This window comes from Myotis daubentonii, chromosome 12 (genome assembly GCF_963259705.1).
Source record: "Myotis daubentonii chromosome 12, mMyoDau2.1, whole genome shotgun sequence".
Lineage (NCBI taxonomy): Eukaryota > Metazoa > Chordata > Mammalia > Chiroptera > Vespertilionidae > Myotis > Myotis daubentonii.
Window position 1 is genome coordinate 31,279,069 of NC_081851.1, and position 20,750 is coordinate 31,299,818.

The 20,750-nt window shown below is 43.8% G+C and overlaps 1 protein-coding gene across 1 annotated transcript; it reads right to left on the reverse strand.

The window, feature by feature from the left end:
* Positions 1-2,642: 2,642 nt before the first annotated feature.
* Positions 2,643-5,006, reverse strand: LOC132213798 (lithostathine-like). Its single transcript, XM_059660725.1, has 5 exons — positions 4,914-5,006; positions 4,259-4,360; positions 3,921-4,058; positions 3,184-3,310; positions 2,643-2,912 (listed from the first exon to the last, which is right to left on the reverse strand). Exons 1-5 carry the CDS (start codon positions 5,004-5,006, stop codon positions 2,845-2,847), a joined length of 528 nt encoding a protein of 175 aa, XP_059516708.1. The 3' UTR covers positions 2,643-2,844.
* Positions 5,007-20,750: the final 15,744 nt, after the last annotated feature.

Sequence of the window (20,750 nt, forward strand, 5' to 3'; positions counted from 1 at the left end):
GCTATCATTGTGTTGGCTGTTGTCATTTTCTTATTTGACATTCTAAGGGAAAAGAGGTCAGTGCCCCTGACTAAATAGTCAGGTTTTATATGTTTTAAAAATTCTTGCAGCACACCAATGTGCTATGGCACACAGGTTGAAGATCACTGCTTTAGACTAGTGTCATTCAAAACTTGGACTGCTATTTATAATAAAAACTATATTTTAAATCTCAACTCTGTTCACATTCACATATATAACTAAAATAAAAGTTTCACAAAACAGTATTTTCTGTCTGTGCAATATGCTGTGGACTTTTCTATTCTGGTCTCCTTTCATTTATATTAGTTTAACCACTAAGTGGATTTAATAATTTCAAACACCAGTAATTTGCAACACATTAGACTACTATTAAAATTGAATTTATCTTGCAATCTATTAATAGGTATTTCTCCCAAATAGACACACACACGCACACACACACACACACACACACCTGTAACCAAATGCCTGATAAGCTGCCCACCCTATTCCTTTCTTTTATTTTCATACATTTGCTTACAAAGACTTGGAAAATCCCTGCAGTAAGGAAACCTGCTTCACTTTGCATAACTTAGTGTTTTCTTAATTTAGCTATTGAATGAGTATTCTCAAAGTATGCATAAGCAACAAAATTAAACAGCCTATGAGTAGCTCATGAAATGAGTATTCCAAGGAATGAGACTTTGGGTAATTTTTCTTTAAACGGAGGAACAAATCCACAAATAAATCCAAGTGCCAAATGCACAATAAGTTTCAGCAGAGATCTGAGTGGCTGGTGTGCAGTGACCCCCGGAGGTGCACTTTAAAAACCTTGGAGGATGAATGGACAAAACTTGTTTTCTTGGTAGGAAATTTGGAGGTCAAGACGGAAGAACTCTGTTCAAGCTAAAAGGGGTGAATCACCAAGTGACAGGCAGGACATTCAGAAATAGGGTCCCTCTGTTCACCTCTTACCTAGATGCTTTTTGCACCTGCTATTGCTAAATGGTTGTCCCCCAAAGTCTAGAAGGAGGGTAAAGTCAATGACACCAGAGGGCCAGGAGTTTGTGGGGATGTGCTGATCCAATTCAGGAAACATTTTTGCCTACTGCATTGGCTCACAGGGACTGGCAGAATAACAACAGGCTCAACACATAGTTCTCAAAACAGCTGAAGAGTGCACATGCTATGAAAGGGGTGAGCGCAATAGCCAGCTGGACAGCTCCTGGAAGTCTGCAGGACAGTGCAAGGTCAGAAGCACATATGGTACCTGGGCAACATGGCAGTATCCGAGGAAGAGAGTCTAGGTCAGAAAACAAGCCAGGGTCCGAATGAGACAGTTAAGTCTTGTTTACTGCAGTGAAATTCTGTTAGGGTGCCTTCCTGTCCCCCTCTCTAAGAACTGGGTCTCATCCTCAGGTCCTACTCAGGAGGTTAGTGTAGCTCCCATAATAAAACCATGTGACTTCTAATATTCCTTACCCCAGCTGATTGAATGGTACTAGGGTGAATACCCAGTTCTAGCTAGAATACTCAGATTTTCTTTTGAAAATGAACATGTTCATTGAGGATAGAGTTAATCTTTTGAGTTCATAATGTACTCCCCTTTTAATGTTCTGTTGAAATCAGCTGGTAAACATTTTGTTGAGGATCCTTACTACTATAATTATCAGGGACATTGACCTGCAGTTTTCTTTTCCTGGGGCATCTTTATCTGGACAGATTTCAAAATGGTTACTTTTCTCTTCATCACAAGAATCTGGTGGGGTTCCAGAAGTAAAACCCATAAAGGAGTGGCAACCTCCCTAAGACTGCAGCCTCCTGCAGTTTCTCACTCTCAAACCCCAGTCCACACTCAGCATCCCACAATGTGTCACAATCTATAATAATAAATGTGCAATATGCTAATTTGACCAGATGACCTTCTGGACAAAGCCGGGGCTGTGAGGGAAGCTGGGGTGCCAGAGGGAAGCTGGTGCCAGCAGCCGGGGGAAGCCTACTCTTGCATGAATTTTGTGCATCGGGCCTCTAGTTACCATGTAATGCTCCTAGGAGCTCAAGGCTCCAGCAGCTCCTGCTCCCAGCAGAAATGACAAGGGTCCTCCACTCTGGAGCTTCTATAGGCATCAGGGTGATGAGCCCAGGAAAAGTTGTTGGTTTTCAAATAGTTCAGACTTTTTCTTGTTTTAAGAAAGAGCAACAACTTTTAATGATCTCTACATTTTAGCACTGTTACCAGAGTCGAAGTGATTAATACTTCACTGTATTTTATAAAAGTTATGGTCCAAGGTAGATTGCAAATTAAAGAAAAAAACAAACAAAACAGCCCTCTAGCAAGTAATTTCAGAAGTGCTCATATAATAGCATCAGGGGCTAACAGTAACCCCACCGATGCTGCTGGTGTCACACCATCAGGAGGAAGGCGCAGCAGAGTGTGTGGACCCCAATGATTTGTCTGCACACAACATAAATCCTATGTGAGCAGTGCCTCCATACTCATCACAAGTACACTGTGGGGATATACATTAATCATTGTCCCAAGGGCCCAAATGAAACGAAAGAAAGGCAGCACCTAGATTTTTCCTCACACCCAATAATTCCTCAGTCTTGCTATGAGATTGAAACACAAAAGCACACAAATATTAAGTAAAACACTTATTGTTACTCTCTGAGACCTCAGGCTATTGGGCATTAAAAGCTTGAAATTAAGGGAAGGAGGAGGGAAGGTAAACAAAGAAGAGGTCAGGTTTGAGGATGTGGGGAAAATATTCCTTTCGGGGGTGGGTCTTCACTTGGTCCCACGATGAACTGCATCCCAACGCAGGCTGCTGACTCCCACGTGACTTAACCCTTGAACTTACAGACATAGGGTAACTTCTCATTACAGTTATAATCTTTCCAAAACAGATATCCTGGAGAGAGATAAGAGATAAAGTGAATGGGGCTGGTGGAGCTTGTGACCCAAAGGAGAGGCATCCCAGACTATGGCCTAGGGTTCAAATCTCTTCCCCCATCATCGCCAGGGACCCACTCCAGGGGAAGGAGACTCAATGGAAGGAGAGATGAGAGGAGATGGGAGAAGACAAACCAACATTGCCTTTCCTAGCTGAGGAGGATTCCCTGAAGTTCAGACAGATGAAGGGATAGAAAGGTTGGCAAGAAGGGAGCTTCTCTGTCTCTTACCTGAGTTTCGCGACAGACTCCCACAATGGCCAGAGGTTGGGATGCTGGCGGGGACTTTTTCCCAGGCAAAGTAATTCATCACATCTTTATTAATCCACTCCCATCCATCTGCATTGGGCTCAAGGCCCTGAAGGGTAGAGAATGGCGCCAGGTAAGGTTGAATGGCTTTTGGAATTTTTGCATAGCCCTCTCTGGTGGAGGTTTGATCCCCTCCTCAGCAGGCTGGCATTTGGTCTGCTATTCCAGGTGTTGCTACAGAGCTCTCTCCACTGGGAAATTCCTCCTAACAACTTGCTTCTATTGGAAAATCCCAAAGCCAGTAATCACAAACACCAAAAGTTCCACTGAGAGTAACACGTTATTAGCTGGACAATAATTGGTGCATTTGTGATCACCCTTTGAACCTCAAAGATAATGTCTATTCTATAGGGGGAAGTGCATCTTATTTTCATTTAGGATTCTGTCGGGACACTATGTGTAGACTCAGTAAACTCAGAGAACTGAATTACAAGGCTTCATGTGTCAATGTTGTAAAAAGCTTCATAAGAGATAGATTAATTTCAACTGGAAATTAGGATCCTCAACAAACCTTAGCTCAATGCCCTACCTTTACCCCAAATAAGCCCTAGACTCTCTGAGCTCCAGGGCTCAGATTCCCGCAGAGGCACATGGGACAGGGAGGAGGCCTGGGCAACAATAGCAGCTAGAAAGCTAACGGATAGGAGATGTTATCGCACCTCTGAGGGATCATGGAGCCCAATCCAGACGTAATCGCAGGTGTTCAAATTGTTCTTGACCAGAGAGGCCAAGAAGGATGACTCAGCTCCACTGAGCACAGACGCAAGAAATCCGTCAGATCGCTTCTGGCAGGCCAACTGTGTGGGGAAGGAGGACACTGAGGAGGAGCTTGAGATGTCAGTGGGGGAAGTGTAGGGTGAATGTCGGTGAGAAGAGGTGTGTGTGCAAAAGACGAGGGTGCTCACTCTCACCCCCAAGAATCTCTGGAGAATGCAAACCCTTGTCCCATCTAATGCACTTTCCCTTATCACCTCTTACTATTAATGCATCTACTCACATTTGCATCTTGCCAGGTTTTTGCTGTCCTAAACAAGGCATAGCAATGAGAGCTAAAGGCATAAGAGCCTTTGGGACAACGGATCTTTGGAAGAGACTCCTCCTTGGTATCGTCACCTGGGGTGGAAGGGAATAAAGGAGAGGGATGGAGTGAAATGAAGAGTGTAATGGGTGTTGGGAAGTGACCTTGAGGAGTATCTGTGAGGCAAGTGCTCAGGGAAGTGACACCAACTCCTGACTACCTCACCAGTGGATAGCTTGATCTTGAACCAGCCTCATTAAATGAAGGACCATCTCTTTCTGTTCTACTCTTCCCCTTTATTCGAAAGTCCAACTCTTCCCCTGCTCTGAGCTGACTGTTCTCACACTGGGTCCTCCAGTCATTCTTGTGCTTATCTCACCCCTGACCCTTCATGCTTCCTCTTCACCTGTCAATATAAATTAAAGTCCACCCACAAAATGAAAACCATCTTCCTCCATTGTTAAAGGACCATGTGGTGCCTCCCATCCTGAGTTGCCCTGAGGGAAGGAATGATGATGGAGGAATTGCAAACAGTTTCACTTGGTGAGGCTATACCTCACCATTGCCACATGGGTCACACAGGAGGCTTCCTGGCCTTCTTGGTTCTGATCATTCACAGGGAACCCAGTGCTACAGGCAGAGAAAGCTCACCTTGCACCTGAGATAGGAGCATCAGGCAGGAGAGCAGCATCCAGGACATTCTGGGCAGGGCCATGGGAGGCAGCATCGTGTCTCTAACTTGAAGAAGCAATCAGAGTTCATTAATGAGGTATGATCAGAGAGAGGGTATTCAGAGACCCCTCTCTTCTCCATCTTGTCTTTCTTTGGGTTAGTTCCCTATGAGTAAATTGAACTTGAAGACATCATTCCCCATATGATTCTGTACACCCTACTTCCCTTGAGATCAATGTTTGTTGAAGCCTAGAATCCTCCTATAGCCTTTCCCCAAATGTGTGAGGTGAACCCCTGCCATGGCTCTCACCTCTCAGCTCCCACTTACCTGTTTTGCAGGTATCTGTGATGGTTGGTCAAGCCAGAAAGGGCCAGGCTTTTATAAGCGGATCTGAGGGTGGGGCCTTGAAAGAAATAACTGGAATCCAGGACAGGGATAGCGGGAAAGGGCTTGGCATTTGGTTCAAGGACATGTATGCCATGGGTTACAGCCCCTTCCTGGCAATGGCCAGCACTTTCCTTAGGAACAGGTGAGGTTTGGATTTTATCATCCAATGCCCGGATCTCTTGTTCTGCAAAACTTCTGGGAATGAAGGCAGCCCTTGAAACAAATTCCGAGGTTACGTGGTTTAGAAATGTGTCATTGGGTAGATAAGGAAAATGTCAATAGTGTATTTTTTAGCCATCTGCCAAGAACTCACTCCTCTTAGGATTTGTATAGATATGTTTTATTGTTTCTGTATATGGAAGTGCAATTAAAATACAAATAAGGTTTTCTTGATGATTTCATAAACTAATTTAAACATTCAGAGAGAACAAGAAAAAACCACAGATTGTCAACAAATTTCTGAAGAAAAACAATGAGGTTAAGAATTTTTTGACAATACAGAAGGCTTTTTACTATAAAGTAATACAGATATGGGGATAGCAAATTTGACCAGCATGAGTGGCTCAAAAAAGCAAGGCAAAATTGGCAATGCCATTTAACTTAGCCTCACAGGATGCCATTTCTGCAGTATCATCTCATATGGGTCAGCCGATCTGAAATAGCATGGAATGACACAGTATAAGAGTGTGAATACGGAGAAACAGGGATCATTGGTGCTATCTTCATAGCTTGCTACCAGAGCTGGAACCTGGTACCTTTATCAGTCATGGTTCAGAAGTTCTGTGTAAGCATTTTGGTGTTTTCTTTCCTCTGCCTCCTAGAAACATACCTTCTGAATCTATGTGAAACATACCATTTGTATGTGGGAGGAGGAGCGTCACTGGGTTCCATTCAGTAGCTCTCAAACTTCGAATAAACTTGAATGTGGGTGGGAGCAGGGGTCAAAGTGTTTATCTCCTGCTTGTTAAATAATCTGATTCCTAGGGGCCTCCCTCTTCAAAATGTTCAGTTAAGAACTGAATTATTCTCACTCTCCTGTTTAAAACCTTTCAGTGGTCCCTTCATTACTGACTCTTCAGTACAAGAGCTATTTCAAAGTTAGGAGATTAAAATAACAATTTATTATTATTTTACATAGTTCTGTGAGTTGACTGGGTTTATATGGATTTTCCTTGGGTTTTCTTATGCAAATAGTGGCCGGATCTTTAGTCACATGAAGGATCAAATGAACTGCACCTCAAAGATGATGACACACATGAGTGGCCGTTGAAGCTAACTATTGGCTGAGGCCTCAGTTGGGGCTCTTAAACAGTGTCAACACAGAACTTTTACATGTAGCTTGGATTTCTTATCACACAGAGGTGTCAGGATAGTAGGACTTCTTTCATTGTTGGGCAGGGTGCCCAGATGGCAAAGCAGAAGCTGCCAGTCCTCTTAGAATAGGTTGAGAAATGGCATATTGCTGTTTCCATCATACTCTACTGGTCAAGCCTGAGTTTGTATTCATGAAGAACATGAAGCACACATGTTTATTTAATAAATTAATCTATTTATTCACAATGATTTAGATAATTACAGCAGTTGCCTTTAATTGCAGAATACCTTAAAGCAGTGGTTCTCAACCTTGGCTGCACCTGGGAATCTTTTTAAAATCCTGATTTCTGGGCCTCATCCTCCAGGAATTCTGTTTCTTTGTTATGGGGTGAGGCCACAACATTAGTAACAAAGAAACAGAATTTCCAGAGGATGAGGCCCAGGAATCAGGATTTTAAAAAGATTCCCAGGTGATTCTAATGTGCAGCCAAGGTTGAGAACCACTGCCTTAAAGGTTTAGGAGACTTGGATTTTAATTGTATTTCTTCCATTTAATGTGCCATTTTGAATAAGTGACTTTATCTTTGCCTCCTTGCCTCTGTGTTTCTCAGGTTTTCAATGAGGTCTCAGGGGTACATTCTATAATCTTACTATTGTTGTCTGGAATGCTGGAATATCAGGAACGTGTGTCAAGAGACACTCTGGAAAATAGTTACTGAACCCATATTAAAATCTCAGATAATCTTTAGGAAGGCCACCTTTTTTATCTTCTTGCTCCAGAGGGATATGTGAGCAAGCGTTGAGAAATGTACACTGCCAGGAAACCTATCTGGAAACGGAGCCATTGCAGAGAATTTTCACTTTATTATTGGGGTACGTGGTTACTACTTGGCTATTAGGAACAACTGATTTTCAAAATGAAAACTCATAAGTTAGGAGCTCTTTGCATATTTGCATAAAACATTATACTTAAAGAATCAGCTCATCATATTTTCAATTCAACATCTTTATTTGAAGTGTCATAATTTGTTAACATTCTGAGAGCTCAGCCCCTATGGTGCTTGAGAAGAAAGAGCACTTTGCTTAAAGTATTTCATATGGCTACTGGCACATGTATGAAAGAATTTAGTTACTAAAAGGTCATATTCTTTCAGAAAATCTTTTGAAACTCAGTAAAGCTTGATATGTGCTGTTTCTAAGTACTCCTTGTTCTCTGGGTTAATGTGAATATAGTAGGGAGACTGACTGTATACATTTATACACTGAAATTTGAGCTAAATCAAAGAACAGAATAGGGCCCACAGGTTGATGCAGAAATAGGCTTTATGAAAGAGAATGTTCTGAAGGTCAATTTTTAGAGACAAGTTTACTAAAAGAAAAGGAAAAAAAAATAGAAGGATTAAGTGCAGGAAGCAAACATCAGGGAATCTGAAATTCTTCAGATATCTGATTTTGTCGGTTAGCTGGAGTTAAGAACTCAGAGTGAAAACAAGTTTTGCTCCTTAACCTCGCATTTCATAGTCTGGAGTGGGAAGAAGAGAGAGGAAAGGAATTTTATAGAAAATACTACTCAAAGCACAGTGCATAACATCAAAAACTTTCCTTTTTCATAATTCCTTTTCTCTTGATGCTTCATAGATCAACCTCTGTTGCTTAGAGAAGAACGGAGACAATGAATAAGATTCTATTTTACCTGAAACGATGGCCAAAAGTTAGGTCAAATCAAAATGTAGACACTAACCTGAGTATTAGCTAGAAATGGAATAGTAGGTAAGGAAGGTAAAATAACTGGATACCCCAAACTAGGTTCTAGGTGGAAAAGGAATGGTGTGTCTCAAAGCTGAGATTGACCCAAGACAACGGAAGAGAGTCAAGGAGCAGAACACTCTGAATACAAATTCAAGAGGACCATACTCTCAGGAATGGGGAGAATGCTGGCTCCAGCCCTCAGAGGTATTTGGAATTAGATGACTCAACCAGACTAGGGAGCCTGGGTGTGTGGAGTAAAGAAACATGGGCTTGGGATTCCCAATAGGGTTCTTAGGCTGGAAATTATCTGAGAGAGTATGAATGCTTCAGAGTTATGGTGCTCACTTTCCTTTATTCAAGATGTTCCCGAGCCTCCAGATACCCATGCTTATTTGCTGCCATGCCAGCCCAGACAGCTGGTTAGTGGAAAGGATAATCAGTGAGGTATAATGATTAAGGTTTGGGTTCTCGAGTCAGACAGACCCATCTCAGCAGGTTGGGGTGGCAATTAAACAAAATAAATGAATGAATATCCTTAAGCATGATGCCGGATACATATAATGACAGCTAATAGTAACATTATCTGCAGTGCCTGGTAGTGTCATAATAGATACTCAATAGTTTTCACTAGAATAACATACATACATAAATATGGTCTGCAGATGTAAGTTATGGAGCAGTGAATCCTCTGAATTGTTTGTGTAGCTCATCTATTAGTTGATCTGATTTTTAATAATGTTCCTTTTAGGACATCAAGCTAGCCCTGATGTTCAGCCTTTGTTTTTTTTCTATACATCATTAAGTGCAATGAGATGGTATTTATTTTTAAAAGGTGTTCAGATGTTACTAATTTAGGAAAGCACTTTATTCATAAATTCAGTCATCATGGAATTGCCAAATGAATTTGTGCAGAAACTCATCTGATTATAGATACCATTTACTCAGCACTAATTTTGTGCCTAGCACTGAGCCAAGCGCTCTACGTAAATTATTGGATTTAATATCCAGATCATCATTATGAGACAGCTATGCTTACCTTGTTTTTCACACAAGAAAATGAAGCTTTAGAGAGGTTGAACTTGGTCGTGATTCCTCTTTAGAAAGAGGACTGAAACCCAAATACCAAAGTTATGGTCTTAATCAATGTTATTCACTTCTGGAGGAAAAGGATTTTTTCCTAGAAAAAAAAAAAGAGTATTGGCCTTTGCTGCAAGACCATTAACTTCTGCACTATGTGAGAGAAAATGCTTTTTCTAAGATTTTAATTTACCATTGGGATGGACCTGACATTTAGAAGACCTGAGTCCAGAAAATCAGATTTCTGATATATGTTCATGGAGAGGATTGAAAACACCAGGGAAATTCTGTGACCAACGGCCGTGTGTGGGTATTTGCTAAGCTACATTAACCTAATGGACACTAAGAAAAAGAATGTGTTCAATAGAGTTAACAGATTCTCTTTACTTACACAAGTACAATACTAACAATTCCCTGTTTCCAGACAAACACTGATATTGTTCCCATAGCTATAATAAATCACCCAAATGCTGTGAGCTCCAACTTCTCTTTGATTTAGACAATTGTCTAAATTGCCAATTCCTTCCATTATTTCTGGCATTCAGCAGCACTGAGTTAAATTCTGAAAAGATCCAATTAATTGCTCTTTGACATGATAGGTTTTTGAAAGGTTTCAACTGAGTTGATGGATTCATTAATTTTAGAACATCTTATTTGCTTTCTGCTAATGGAATTTTCAGCAGGTGATTGGTTACCTATTCGAACCCTCGTGCAGAGTTTAAATGCCATTTTATACAAAGATATTTACTGCACATAATATTGGTCTAATTAATTTTGGAGAGCAAGCGGGATTGCTCTAAGTTATTCTTGTCTGCAGTTGCACCATTGGCCTTGAAAATGCCATTGGGATTTCATGGTAATGCATGTGCACCCGCATGTGTGAATTTAGGTGCACATGTATGTGTACATAGGTTCAGAATAGTGATTTTGCTTTGCAAAACTGAAGACATGTATTCCAAGATATTTTTTTAGGTGGAATCTTTTCCCACAATTGTTCCAGCTGTAGGTAATACAAGAGTTTGACTGCAGTGTATTCTGGAAAATCCCTCTGGCGTGGGAAGGTATGCTAACCAGCACGTCTAAAGAGCACAGAGAAAACTCAATAAGAGGGCAGCCTTCCAAATTCAGAACGGTAAGTGCGAGGGATGTTACAAACAGAAATGCGTTAGATGCAGCTTTCTTCACCCAAAGGGATGGACTGAGGATAAATGTCAAGGTCTGGGAGCTGCAGTGGTTTCAGGCCTCAGCCATTTGTCTGGAATTTGGGGGATCTGAGACGATACAAGAAAACATCAGGAGTCTTGGTGAATGATGCTGTCAGTTGTAAAGGGTAGATTTACAAAACAAGGTTATCGACCCCTGATGAACTCAGGCGCAAACCATAAAACAAAGGCTGGAACTCAGGCAAGCTGAATAGGCTGACAGTATGAGAGTGATTTGTCTCAGGACAATCTGGGGATCTAGTCCAAGTTCAGCAGCTTCTAGGCTGGAAGCTTGAAGAGTGAACTCAGATTCCATAAGAGAGTGGGTAGATCTACTAAAACACTGGCCACTTTTGATGACTGTGTGGTTGACATGAATGGAAACAGTGTGGAGAAAATGATACTTAAACCCACCATGTTTTCTCCAGCTTCAAGCACTTGATGCAGGTTCCTCCTTCCTAATGAAGCACTCATCTCCTCCTTCCTTTATACATTCCCAGCTTATTCCTACTTATCACTGAGGCCCCAGCTTAAACATGATGTCTTCAGAAGTCCTTTCCTGAAATCCTGTCTAGATTGGGTCCTTCTGCTCTGTGTTCATTAGTTACCCTATACCTATTTTCCCTCAAGGCTACAGGCTAGTGAAGGGAGAGACTAGTTTTCTTGCCTACTGCTATATCTCAATCCTTAACACTGGATCTAGCCTGAGTCTGAGCCAACAGAGACTCATAGAAAAGGGATTTTTCTCAAGGCCATGTGGCTATAATTACTGGAGCTGAGGCTCAAACCCAGGTTTCCTGACTTCTAATCTAATGGGGTTTTGGTCTAGATAGTACAAAAGAATTCTGCAGTAAAAGGTGGGTATTCTAAATCCTGAATGCCATTTGGCCTGCTTGGACAATCAATGAATTTGGATATAACTTCTCTGGCGTCAACTGTCCACTTCTGAGAAATGGTGCACCCATAACCCTTCCTAGTTCAGAGGTATGATGTGAGAATGTAGTGGGACCAATGCTGTAAAAATTTTTTGAGAAAACTATTCTGTAACCATGGACAAGAGCATAGGTGATAGTAACAGTCTTCTTTTCACACTTTTTATAGTGCTTTCCATCTCAAGCTTCAACCGCATTTCATAAGGTGATTCAGACTAGGATTTTATATGTATAAACTGTGTGTCCATATTTTATGTGTTTAAAATCTCAGTCCACTGTATCAAACTGATGTCCAAATAACTCCTAATTCACTCAAGGTCAGCAGTAGAACTTGAATTGGCCTCTAATTCTTTAAAACAATTTTTCTTATATTAAATTTTCATGGAGCTCATTGTGGCGAACATTTATATTTTTATGTCAAATGAAAGAGGTGGACAGCCCTACTTGCTTTATTTTATTAAAGGGAAAGACCAGTAGGAACTTAAATCTCTGGATGCTTGTTCTCTAGCCTCCTATGTTTTAACACACCTGGTTTAAGGGAAGTCAAGTATTGGCCTTGTACCCCACCAGCTGCTCACACATGCAGGCATTCCACTTGCAGGGAAATGAGCATGGATCAATAGAACCTTCTCCTCTGTAGAGGCTATGGCTCACAGTCCAGCACTGCTAATGGAGACTAATGGGTGATCAGGGACATTGCTTTCAAATGGAGAAGACAACAGAAAAATGCCAAGTTGTTCAATTACAGTATTTAGCAGAATAGGCTTACTTTGGTATTCTTGGCTTAAGCTCAAGGCAAAAGCCAAGATCCTTGACTCAGTGACTGTCACCATTATTCCCCCCATCTCCCCCTCATAAGCAATGGTCTCCCTGATACTCTGAAGTTTAAAATATGTTTTAATCATCTTACAGGGGGATCGTTTGTGATAAAGTCAGTAGTCCTGTCCCTCTGACTGTACACTTTATATGCGCTTTAAAGTGTTAAGGTTCTTTCTTTCCCCTCATAAAATCAGGCAGGCAGCAAGCAAAGCAGCATGGGCTGCGATTTGACAGCACAGTCACCAAACTTATCTTAAAAGCAGGTGGTGGCCATGGATGCGGTGCTGTTTTCCTGGGGGAGCAGCCTGGTCCATACCAGGTTCTGCCTCCAGCAACATCGTGATGAAGAGTAGAGAAATGAGTTTTCAGGTCAGAAATGGCTTTGAACATGAGCTTCGACAGTTCCTGATTATGTGAGGTAAGTCAAGTAATTTAACCTCTCTGCACCTGTCTCATCAGCGACACAATGGAGACACTATCTCAAGGTTCTTCTGAGAATCAAAGAGAAACACTAACTTTCCTCGCCCAGCATGAGATAATGAGGCTGGCACAGCCCTTTAGGTCCAATTGCATGCCTTTGAAATAGAGCTATTAGTGGGATTTTAAAGCAATGCATTTGCATTTCTGATCACTCTTAGTCCTCGTTAGCTGTCTGATCAGGTGGTTCAGTAAATCCAGCCTTGACCTAGGGAGACCACTACCCCATTTTGAAGCTCAAGGTCTATGGCAATTCATAGTCCTGCAGTGTAAGATTTAATGAGCTAGAAAAAGATTTTTAATATTTTATTTATTAATTTCCAAAAGAGGAAGGGAGAGGAAGAGAGAGATAGAAACATCAATGATGACAGAGAATCATTGATCGGCTGCTTCCTGCATGCCCCCTACTGGGGATTGAGCCCACAACCCAGGTATTTGCCCTGACCCGAATCCAACCTTGACCTCCTGATTCACCGTTCAATGCTCAACCACTGTGCCACATTAGCTGGGCTAGAAAATGATTTTTTAAATTTAAAAATTTAAGGGCAAAGCTTGGAGGTCTTAGTGATGAGTTTTACCCTAAGAAGTAGCATAGGGAGAGACAGAACATTGGAGCAGGTTCTCCAAAATGAAAATGGAGACTAAATCTTTAAACAAATTCTAAATTAATATGATGTCTGAGCGTGAAAGGAAATGCAGTACCCTATTCCCCTGGGCCTTGGCCTGGGCTGTTTTTATGGCTAAGATGATAAAAATCTGGCATGGAAAACTCAGGAATACGGAAAGTAATCTGAGCTTATCCAATGTGGCGCTCTCTCCCGCCATGCTCTGTGTGGTACAGGAGCAGTCCTGTTAACAAGGAGGCATCTAGGTGTATGAACTGCACGTGGGCCTCCTGATGCCTCCCATGGCCTGTGGTGGCTCCACACCCCCTCTCCCTGCCCCTTTCCTTCCCTGTGGTCCCTTGTCCCTCCCCACCCAGCCTCCATTTGCACTCAGTTCCTTACATCCCCACCCTCCCCCACTGTGGCAGTCACTATCAGTCCCAACTCCAGGACATAGCAGTTCTGGCTTTGCCTCTGGCTCTCCCCTGAAGTTGGAGCCTGGACTGAGGCTGTTTGGTGTTACAGGGACAGGCAGCGGCTGCCCAGGCTGCTTACACATTGAACGGCTTCTTTCCAGAAGGGGGACATTTACAGAAAAAGTATCCTGCAAAAGGGAGACATGAGGAGCTCCCGAGCTGTTTTCTGTTAAGGGTTTGGAGGCCTTTGGCCTAGGACTCCGTGGTCAGCAAACTGCGGCTCGTGAGCCACATGCGGCTCTTTGGCTCTTTGAGTGTGGCTCTTCCTAAGCCTTAAGAGTACCCTAATTAAGTTAATAACAATGTACCTACCTATATAGTTTAAGTTAAAAAAATTTGGCTCTCAAAAGAAATTTCCATCGCTGTACTGTTGATATTTGGCTCTGTTGACTCCTGAGTTTGCCGACCACTGGCCTAGGTCTATTGAGAGCCTGTCCATTCTGAAAGGGGCCCCGGCTGGAGTCTTGCAATGGAGCAGGGGTGCCAGGTTGAAGAGAAATAGCACAGAAAGGGTGGGGGGAACGAGAGTGCGGAGGCTTCAGTGACAAACATCACCTACACAAGGGAGCCACAGATCGGTATCTGTGAATGGGAGTGTGACCGCCTTCAATTGCAGGTGAGATCACTTCTCATCCTCAGGGCACTTCAGTGACTACTCTCGTCTAAGTGATGAAGTCCAAGCCCCTTATGCAAACATCACGGGTCCTCTCTCTGATCTCACACTGCCTTTGCAGGGACTCTGCCTGGCATAACCCTCTACACAGCCCCATAGGGCTCTGCGCCACCCTCCACACCATCTCCCCGCCCTCCCCCTCCGGCCCAATATCTCAAACAAGTTGTCCCCTGTGAGATTCTGGTCATGCTTTCCCTCTGCCTGGAAGACCTGTCTCCCTCTCCCCTGTCTCTTTTCTGTCTGAAGAATTCTCCGCCCTCTGCCACTGCTTGCTCAAGCCAGTATCGCAGCTCCCAGCTGGGCGTGCCTTAGTATCTTGGAAAGTATCTCTCTTTCTAATGAAAATGGTCTCTGGAGGCAGGAACTGTATCTCATCTCTTCTCTGACTCTCGCAAACTACACCAGGTTCCCTGCATGTGGTAATTGAATTAATTAATTCCCTTGATTCATTAATTAATACAGAGCTGTTCCTGCATGTGGGTTCTATCTCACGCCCTGGCACAGGCTGCAACATCCCTAAGACACATTTCTCACTGACGGGTACTGATTTACTGGGCTTGAACTGATGACCAATTTTGCTTCCTTGAATAGAAAGTAAAAAAGCTCAACTCCTGACAGTTCCTTGGCTGCTGATGTAGTAGTAGAACATTGTGTCAAAGCCCAAGAAATTGAATTGCACTCAACCGTGGTGGGTGACACGCACAATTAAAGATGTTGATAATTAGCATTTATGAACACAACTTAAGATTAAATCGTTACTAAGGGGATACGCATGAGGCTTGAGGTTTCCTTTTCCTGGCGAATACGCTTCTTTTCATGCTGGAAATCAATTAAGCATGAGGAGCAAAGTGGGAAAATTATACATTTTCATGATGTGTTCCTTTGAATGAAGACAAAACAAGAACGGAAGAGAAAGGCCGAGCTCATCTGACTCATGGCTTGGTGGTTCTTGTAAAGAGATAAATACTTACTTGCAGTCAAATGGATAATTGATTTTTTAAAATTTGAGGACTGGGAAAAAGTGCCTCAGCCTAGTGAATTTCAAAATGAAAATGAGGGAGTCCATTTTTTTTTTAAGTATACCTTTATTGATTTCAGAGAGGAAGGGAGAGGGAGAGATAGAAACATCAATGATGAGAGAGAATCATTGATCAGCTGCCACCTTCACCCCCCTCCCACGCTCACTGGGGATCGAGCCCACAACCCAGACTGGGAATCGAACCGTGACCTCCTGGTTCATAGGTCAACGCTTAACCACTGAGACACAATGGCTGGGGTAGGGAGTTCTTCATTGATAGCTTTTCCTGTGAAACTTGAAAGAGCTTCTTCTATATTACAGAAAAACTGATGGTAAAGGAGCAAAAGCTCAGGGTGGAGGGATTATATCAAGCAGGAGGGACGTGGTGCTTTGCAATGTGGTGATGTATTTTAGGGTCCTGAGACGTCGCCTGCCCCTGTCAAGAACAGTCATGCCCAGAAAATTGTCACCCTCTGCTCTGCCTGGCAGCCAGTCCTGCCTCCACAGTCCTGTCTGCGAGGTTCCATCAGGTGTCAAATAGAAAACTCTTCTAGAAGGACCACCTTTGTGCTTCACAGCTTGTGAATTTCTAAAATTGAACCCCAACTAAAATGGTGATGTTAATAGTTGGTGAGGATTTAGTGAGGACTAAAGCATAAGTTATATTTATCTATCTCTGTACCTATCATCATGGATTCATGTAGTAATCCACTGAGTGGGCAAATCTCTCTCTGTGTGTGTGTACATGTGTGTATTGGAGTTTCATACCAGCTTAGCCCTTTTGTATATAAATGAGAGACAATATACCATATCGTTTAAAAGCATGAGCTTTGCCATCTGTCAGACTGATGTTTGCACACTGGCTCTGCCTTTCAGTAGCTGAGGGAAATGCTACAATCTCATAGGCGGAACGTCATCTTCAATAAGATGACACTTTGGTAGAGTGCCTGGTTCATAGTAAACGTCAATGCATGCCCGTTGTTGTTACTATTGCAGAAAATGTCTTCATCTCTTTGGCATTCTTCAAAGATCAGGCTTCAAGTGGAGGGACTGAATGATCAATATTTCTGCTGTTCTAGATACGACTTCTCACACTGGACATGGGGCTGGAGTGAGGGCTGGCCTCCAGCTCCGGTCCTTTGCTGTCTGGTGCCCGTCTTTGCCCTCCTCAGTGGATGCCAGGGGCTGCCACACCGGAGAGCTGTCACCTATAATCTGAATCTCTATCACTTGTGAGCTGCTCCGAGAATAAACTCTACAACATATTCCGGGTGTATGTTCTGAGAAAACCAGAAATTGTTTCCAGGAGCATATAGTCTCAGAAAACAATCTTGTTTTTGTAATGACTGTGACTGCTTTCTCCTTGATTACATGAGCAGTAAGTACTCATTACAAATCACTGGAAAATGCAAAAAAAGCACAACAGGCTGAACAGAAGGTTGGCTGGACAGCACTTTTTGGTTGGGTCATAGACTTGGTCATCTCTGGGGCAGAGAGACTAGGCCCCCGGAGACTGACATGAGCAAAGCAGGCACTCATGGCAGCGAGGAGACCGCAGGACGTGTCTAGGTTGCTGGGTGCCATGCTGTGGTTTTGCCATGTCCCCTGAGCTTCTGCAGTGAGGCTGTGGTACCCAGCTGGGGAAGCCGCCTCCGGTCACCACTGTCCTGCCATCACTCTGGGGACTAGAACAGTGGGGAGTCCTGGAAATTGCAGGATGTAGGGGGTTTTAGGCCTGCAGAGACCCAGGCACTGAATCTGGACAAGGATGGAATTTGGCTGCGGGGTGAGGCCTGGGCTTGGGACACAACCTCGCTGCCTATGGGGTGTGCTTAGTGCCCAGAGAGATGGCTGAGAGCCAGGCCTCCCTGGGGAAGTTCCTGGCTCATAAGCCAGAAACACTGAAGACGGGCTGGGGAGAGATGCTCTGGCTGCTCAGCAAGGTGGAGCCTCAGAGCCCTGACACAAGCAATTCCAAGAAATGGTCTAGATCTGGGGTAATTTCTGCTCTAATGACCAGGGAAAGTGAGTTTTTTTGGGGGTAGGGTAGGGGTGTGGGTGGGGACAGGGTCATGCTTGGAGCCTGCTGGTGATGTTCAGGACAGAGACGTTTCTATGCCATCTTAGGACAGCCCACCTGAGGATGGCGGCTGTCACGGGCCTATCACCCAAAGACCCTAACATTTCTCAGTATCTAAACTGTGTCAGGAGCTATGTTTGCTTATGGAAACTGATTCCATGTTAGAAAGACCAAGGTGCCTGGAGCAAAGGCCAAGAGAGCAACGGGGCATCATGTGCAAAAGGGCCCAGTGCAACAGGGGAATAAGTGCGCATGACTAAAAGGATGTGGCATCACAGCCTGTACATAGGGAGGGCTACTTCCGAGTTGGGGAGGAGGTGCCCTTAGAGTGTGAGCTCGCCCTTCTCCATTCCTTGATGAAAGAATAAAGCTTCTGCTCTGCTTTACGGAGCTCAGTCTCCTTCTATTGGCACCAATGTCACTGGGCAGAGGGACCTTGGTTTGGTCGCTGACACAGGAGGGTCAGTAACTGCCACAACAACAAAGGGTGCCTCTGACTCCCTGGACTCCACTGTCACCATTGCCTCCCACTCACTTCCTTCTCCATTCTGTATCAGCGTGGCTCTTACCAACGCGGCTGCCCCAGGTGGCTGGGTCAAGATCTGCACCCAGGTCTGTCTGGTCCAAAGCTTATGCATTCTTCTACGATGGGTCCTTGTGTGTTCCTATCGGCACCAAATAAAATGAGTGAGTAGTCTCTGCCCTCAAGATGCTCACTGACTACAGGGGAGACAATAACTATAAACAATGCATGTATTGTACAGGTGCACAAGCAATTATGAGATCACAGAGGAGAGGCATATGTGTGTGTGATGGAAAAGGTATATATTATACCTTTTACAGTTTAAAGGTATAATATATATATACATATGGCTAATATGCAAAGTGTCCCCTTGGGAGTTCGACAAGGAGACTGGGAGTTCAATCACTCGCTATGACATGTGCTGACCACAACGGGTGGCGCAGAACAAAGGGAGGCCCCGGCTGGCAGCCAGAAGGCCCCATTAACCCTGATCACTGGCCAGGCCTAGGGACCCTACCTGTGCGCAAATTTCATGTACCGGGCCTCTAATAACAGAATAAGTGACGATCAGGGAAACCAGAAGGAAGAGGTGACATTTGAACTTGTCTTTAAAGGATGAGTATGATTTTTCAGGCTGGAACAGGGGATTTATCTGGGCAGCATGATCAGTGTGAGAAGAGATGCAGAAATACAGACATGCCCATGTGGCTTTGGCAGAGAAGTACAGAGTGGCTGTAGCATAGGGAGCCTGGGGATGAGATTCCGTGGCTGGGGGTGCAGACTACTCAGCTTTTAGCGCTGGGTCCTCTGCTCCAGACTCCCTGCCCTGCCCTTCAGCTGCACAAAACACAAATGGGGCAGTGCAACTGGGGAGATACTCTCCACTTTATAGATGGATTTACTGCATCCAAGGGAAGCTTGAGTTTAATAAAGTTGTACAAGTAGGTCCATAGATGACTTGAAAGTCATTCTACTTATAGCTTAAACATGTTGATGTTCCTCAAGAAAACTCCCAAAGTATCAACAATATCTCAACATCAATAGGACTTGGGACTTGGGAGAAATTTACCACTATTTAATCTGAAAATAGTGGTAAATTTCATTTAGCTTGAAATATGTTTTAGTTTAGTTTGAGATGACTGACCCCTGCCTGCTTTGATGATGACCCGTTCCAGGGAGAGATGGGAGCTGTGAAGGCTTGTACTCACCCTGCAAAGTCCTGAGAACTAAGCAATGAGAAATAACCAGCATAAAGCCCAGTGGAGCCAGGATGATGTCATTGGCTCCTCTGCCACGGGGTCACGGGTTAGCTTTGTGACCACAGGGAAAGCCCTTTGCCTCCCCTATTTCCAACGGGGTCAGTCCCTGCATGGCCCCCTCTCCAGATGGACATTTTGAAAGTAAAATGGAATGATACATAGATTTGAGAATGATACTGGATTTAGATGTGATGTTATTTCTCTGGGGGATGAATATGGCTGTTTAAGTGATTTTTTAAAAATGGGAATGTGAAAGTTCTCAAAAAATAAAAATAAAAATGGCTCAGTTCTGACAGAAGCCTGCAGTGCTCATAGGAAGACACAAGAGGGTGCCACAGACCCAGCTAAAGGGTCTGTGAGGGTCTAGGAATTTCCTTTCTGATGTAATGCTTGTTGGGATTTCCCTGCACCCCTGTCTGCAGCACTGATGTTCCCAGTCCAGGGGTGAACATGGGGCAGCTCATCAGGGGTGTGTCAGCCTGACCCCGTCCAATTCTGACCCGGTGCAATCATTCTAATAAGTGGGCTTTTGCCTGGTTTCTCTATTCTCTGTTGTTTTAGAATCAAAATCTCTTATCTTCATTCATTTATCTGAATCTCAGTCTTGATAACTGGCAGATTTTAAGACTTAGCTGAGAAATGTCTGGTGCTCTACAAAGAATGGGACGAAGAAGGATCCGCCCGGGGCAGATCCAGGGCCGGAGATAGAAGCACCTCAAAGCTGGAGGGGAGGGGTAGTTTCCTCTTGAACTAGATCATGTGGAATGCCTTCTTCCAGGGAGAAGCTGGAGGGAAGGTGCAAGGGGAAGAAAAGGGGGCTGGCACACTGCTCCCCAGGGATTCCCTTGAATTTACTAGGATGCCAATCTCCTCCCCCTCCCCTCTTATCTGCTGTTTCTCTCTATCTGAGAGAGGAGCAGCAGACTGAAGGCCTACAATTCAGGTTAATCACAGGGATTCCAGCAATGCCCTGGACACATAGCTGAAGGCAATGGCATAACTGTTGTCCAAAAGAAGGACCTGGCCAGGAGTGAAAGAGATGGTTTTACTGACTTTATTGGCTTGTCTCCTCGGGCCTTTCACTTAAATAACAGGCTGGTGGCCGATCTCAGCGGTGGTCTAGGGCGCCCTCTTCTGGAGGCCCGGATCTGCACAGTCTTGTGAGGGTAAAGGTGGGTGGATTGGGGTTGAAGGAGAGCAAGATTCT

Coding starts and splice junctions, on each gene's coding strand:
- LOC132213798 (XM_059660725.1), bottom strand. CDS start 5,006: ATGCTGCCTCCCATGGCCCTGCCCAGAATGTCCTGGATGCTGCTCTCC. Junction 4,361..4,913: donor AAGGTGAGCTTTCTCTGCCT/GTAGCACTGGGT, acceptor GACGATACCAAG/GAGGAGTCTCTTCCAAAGAT. Junction 2,913..3,183: donor GAGTCTGTCGCGAAACTCAG/GTAAGAGACAGA, acceptor ATCTCTCTCCAG/GATATCTGTTTTGGAAAGAT.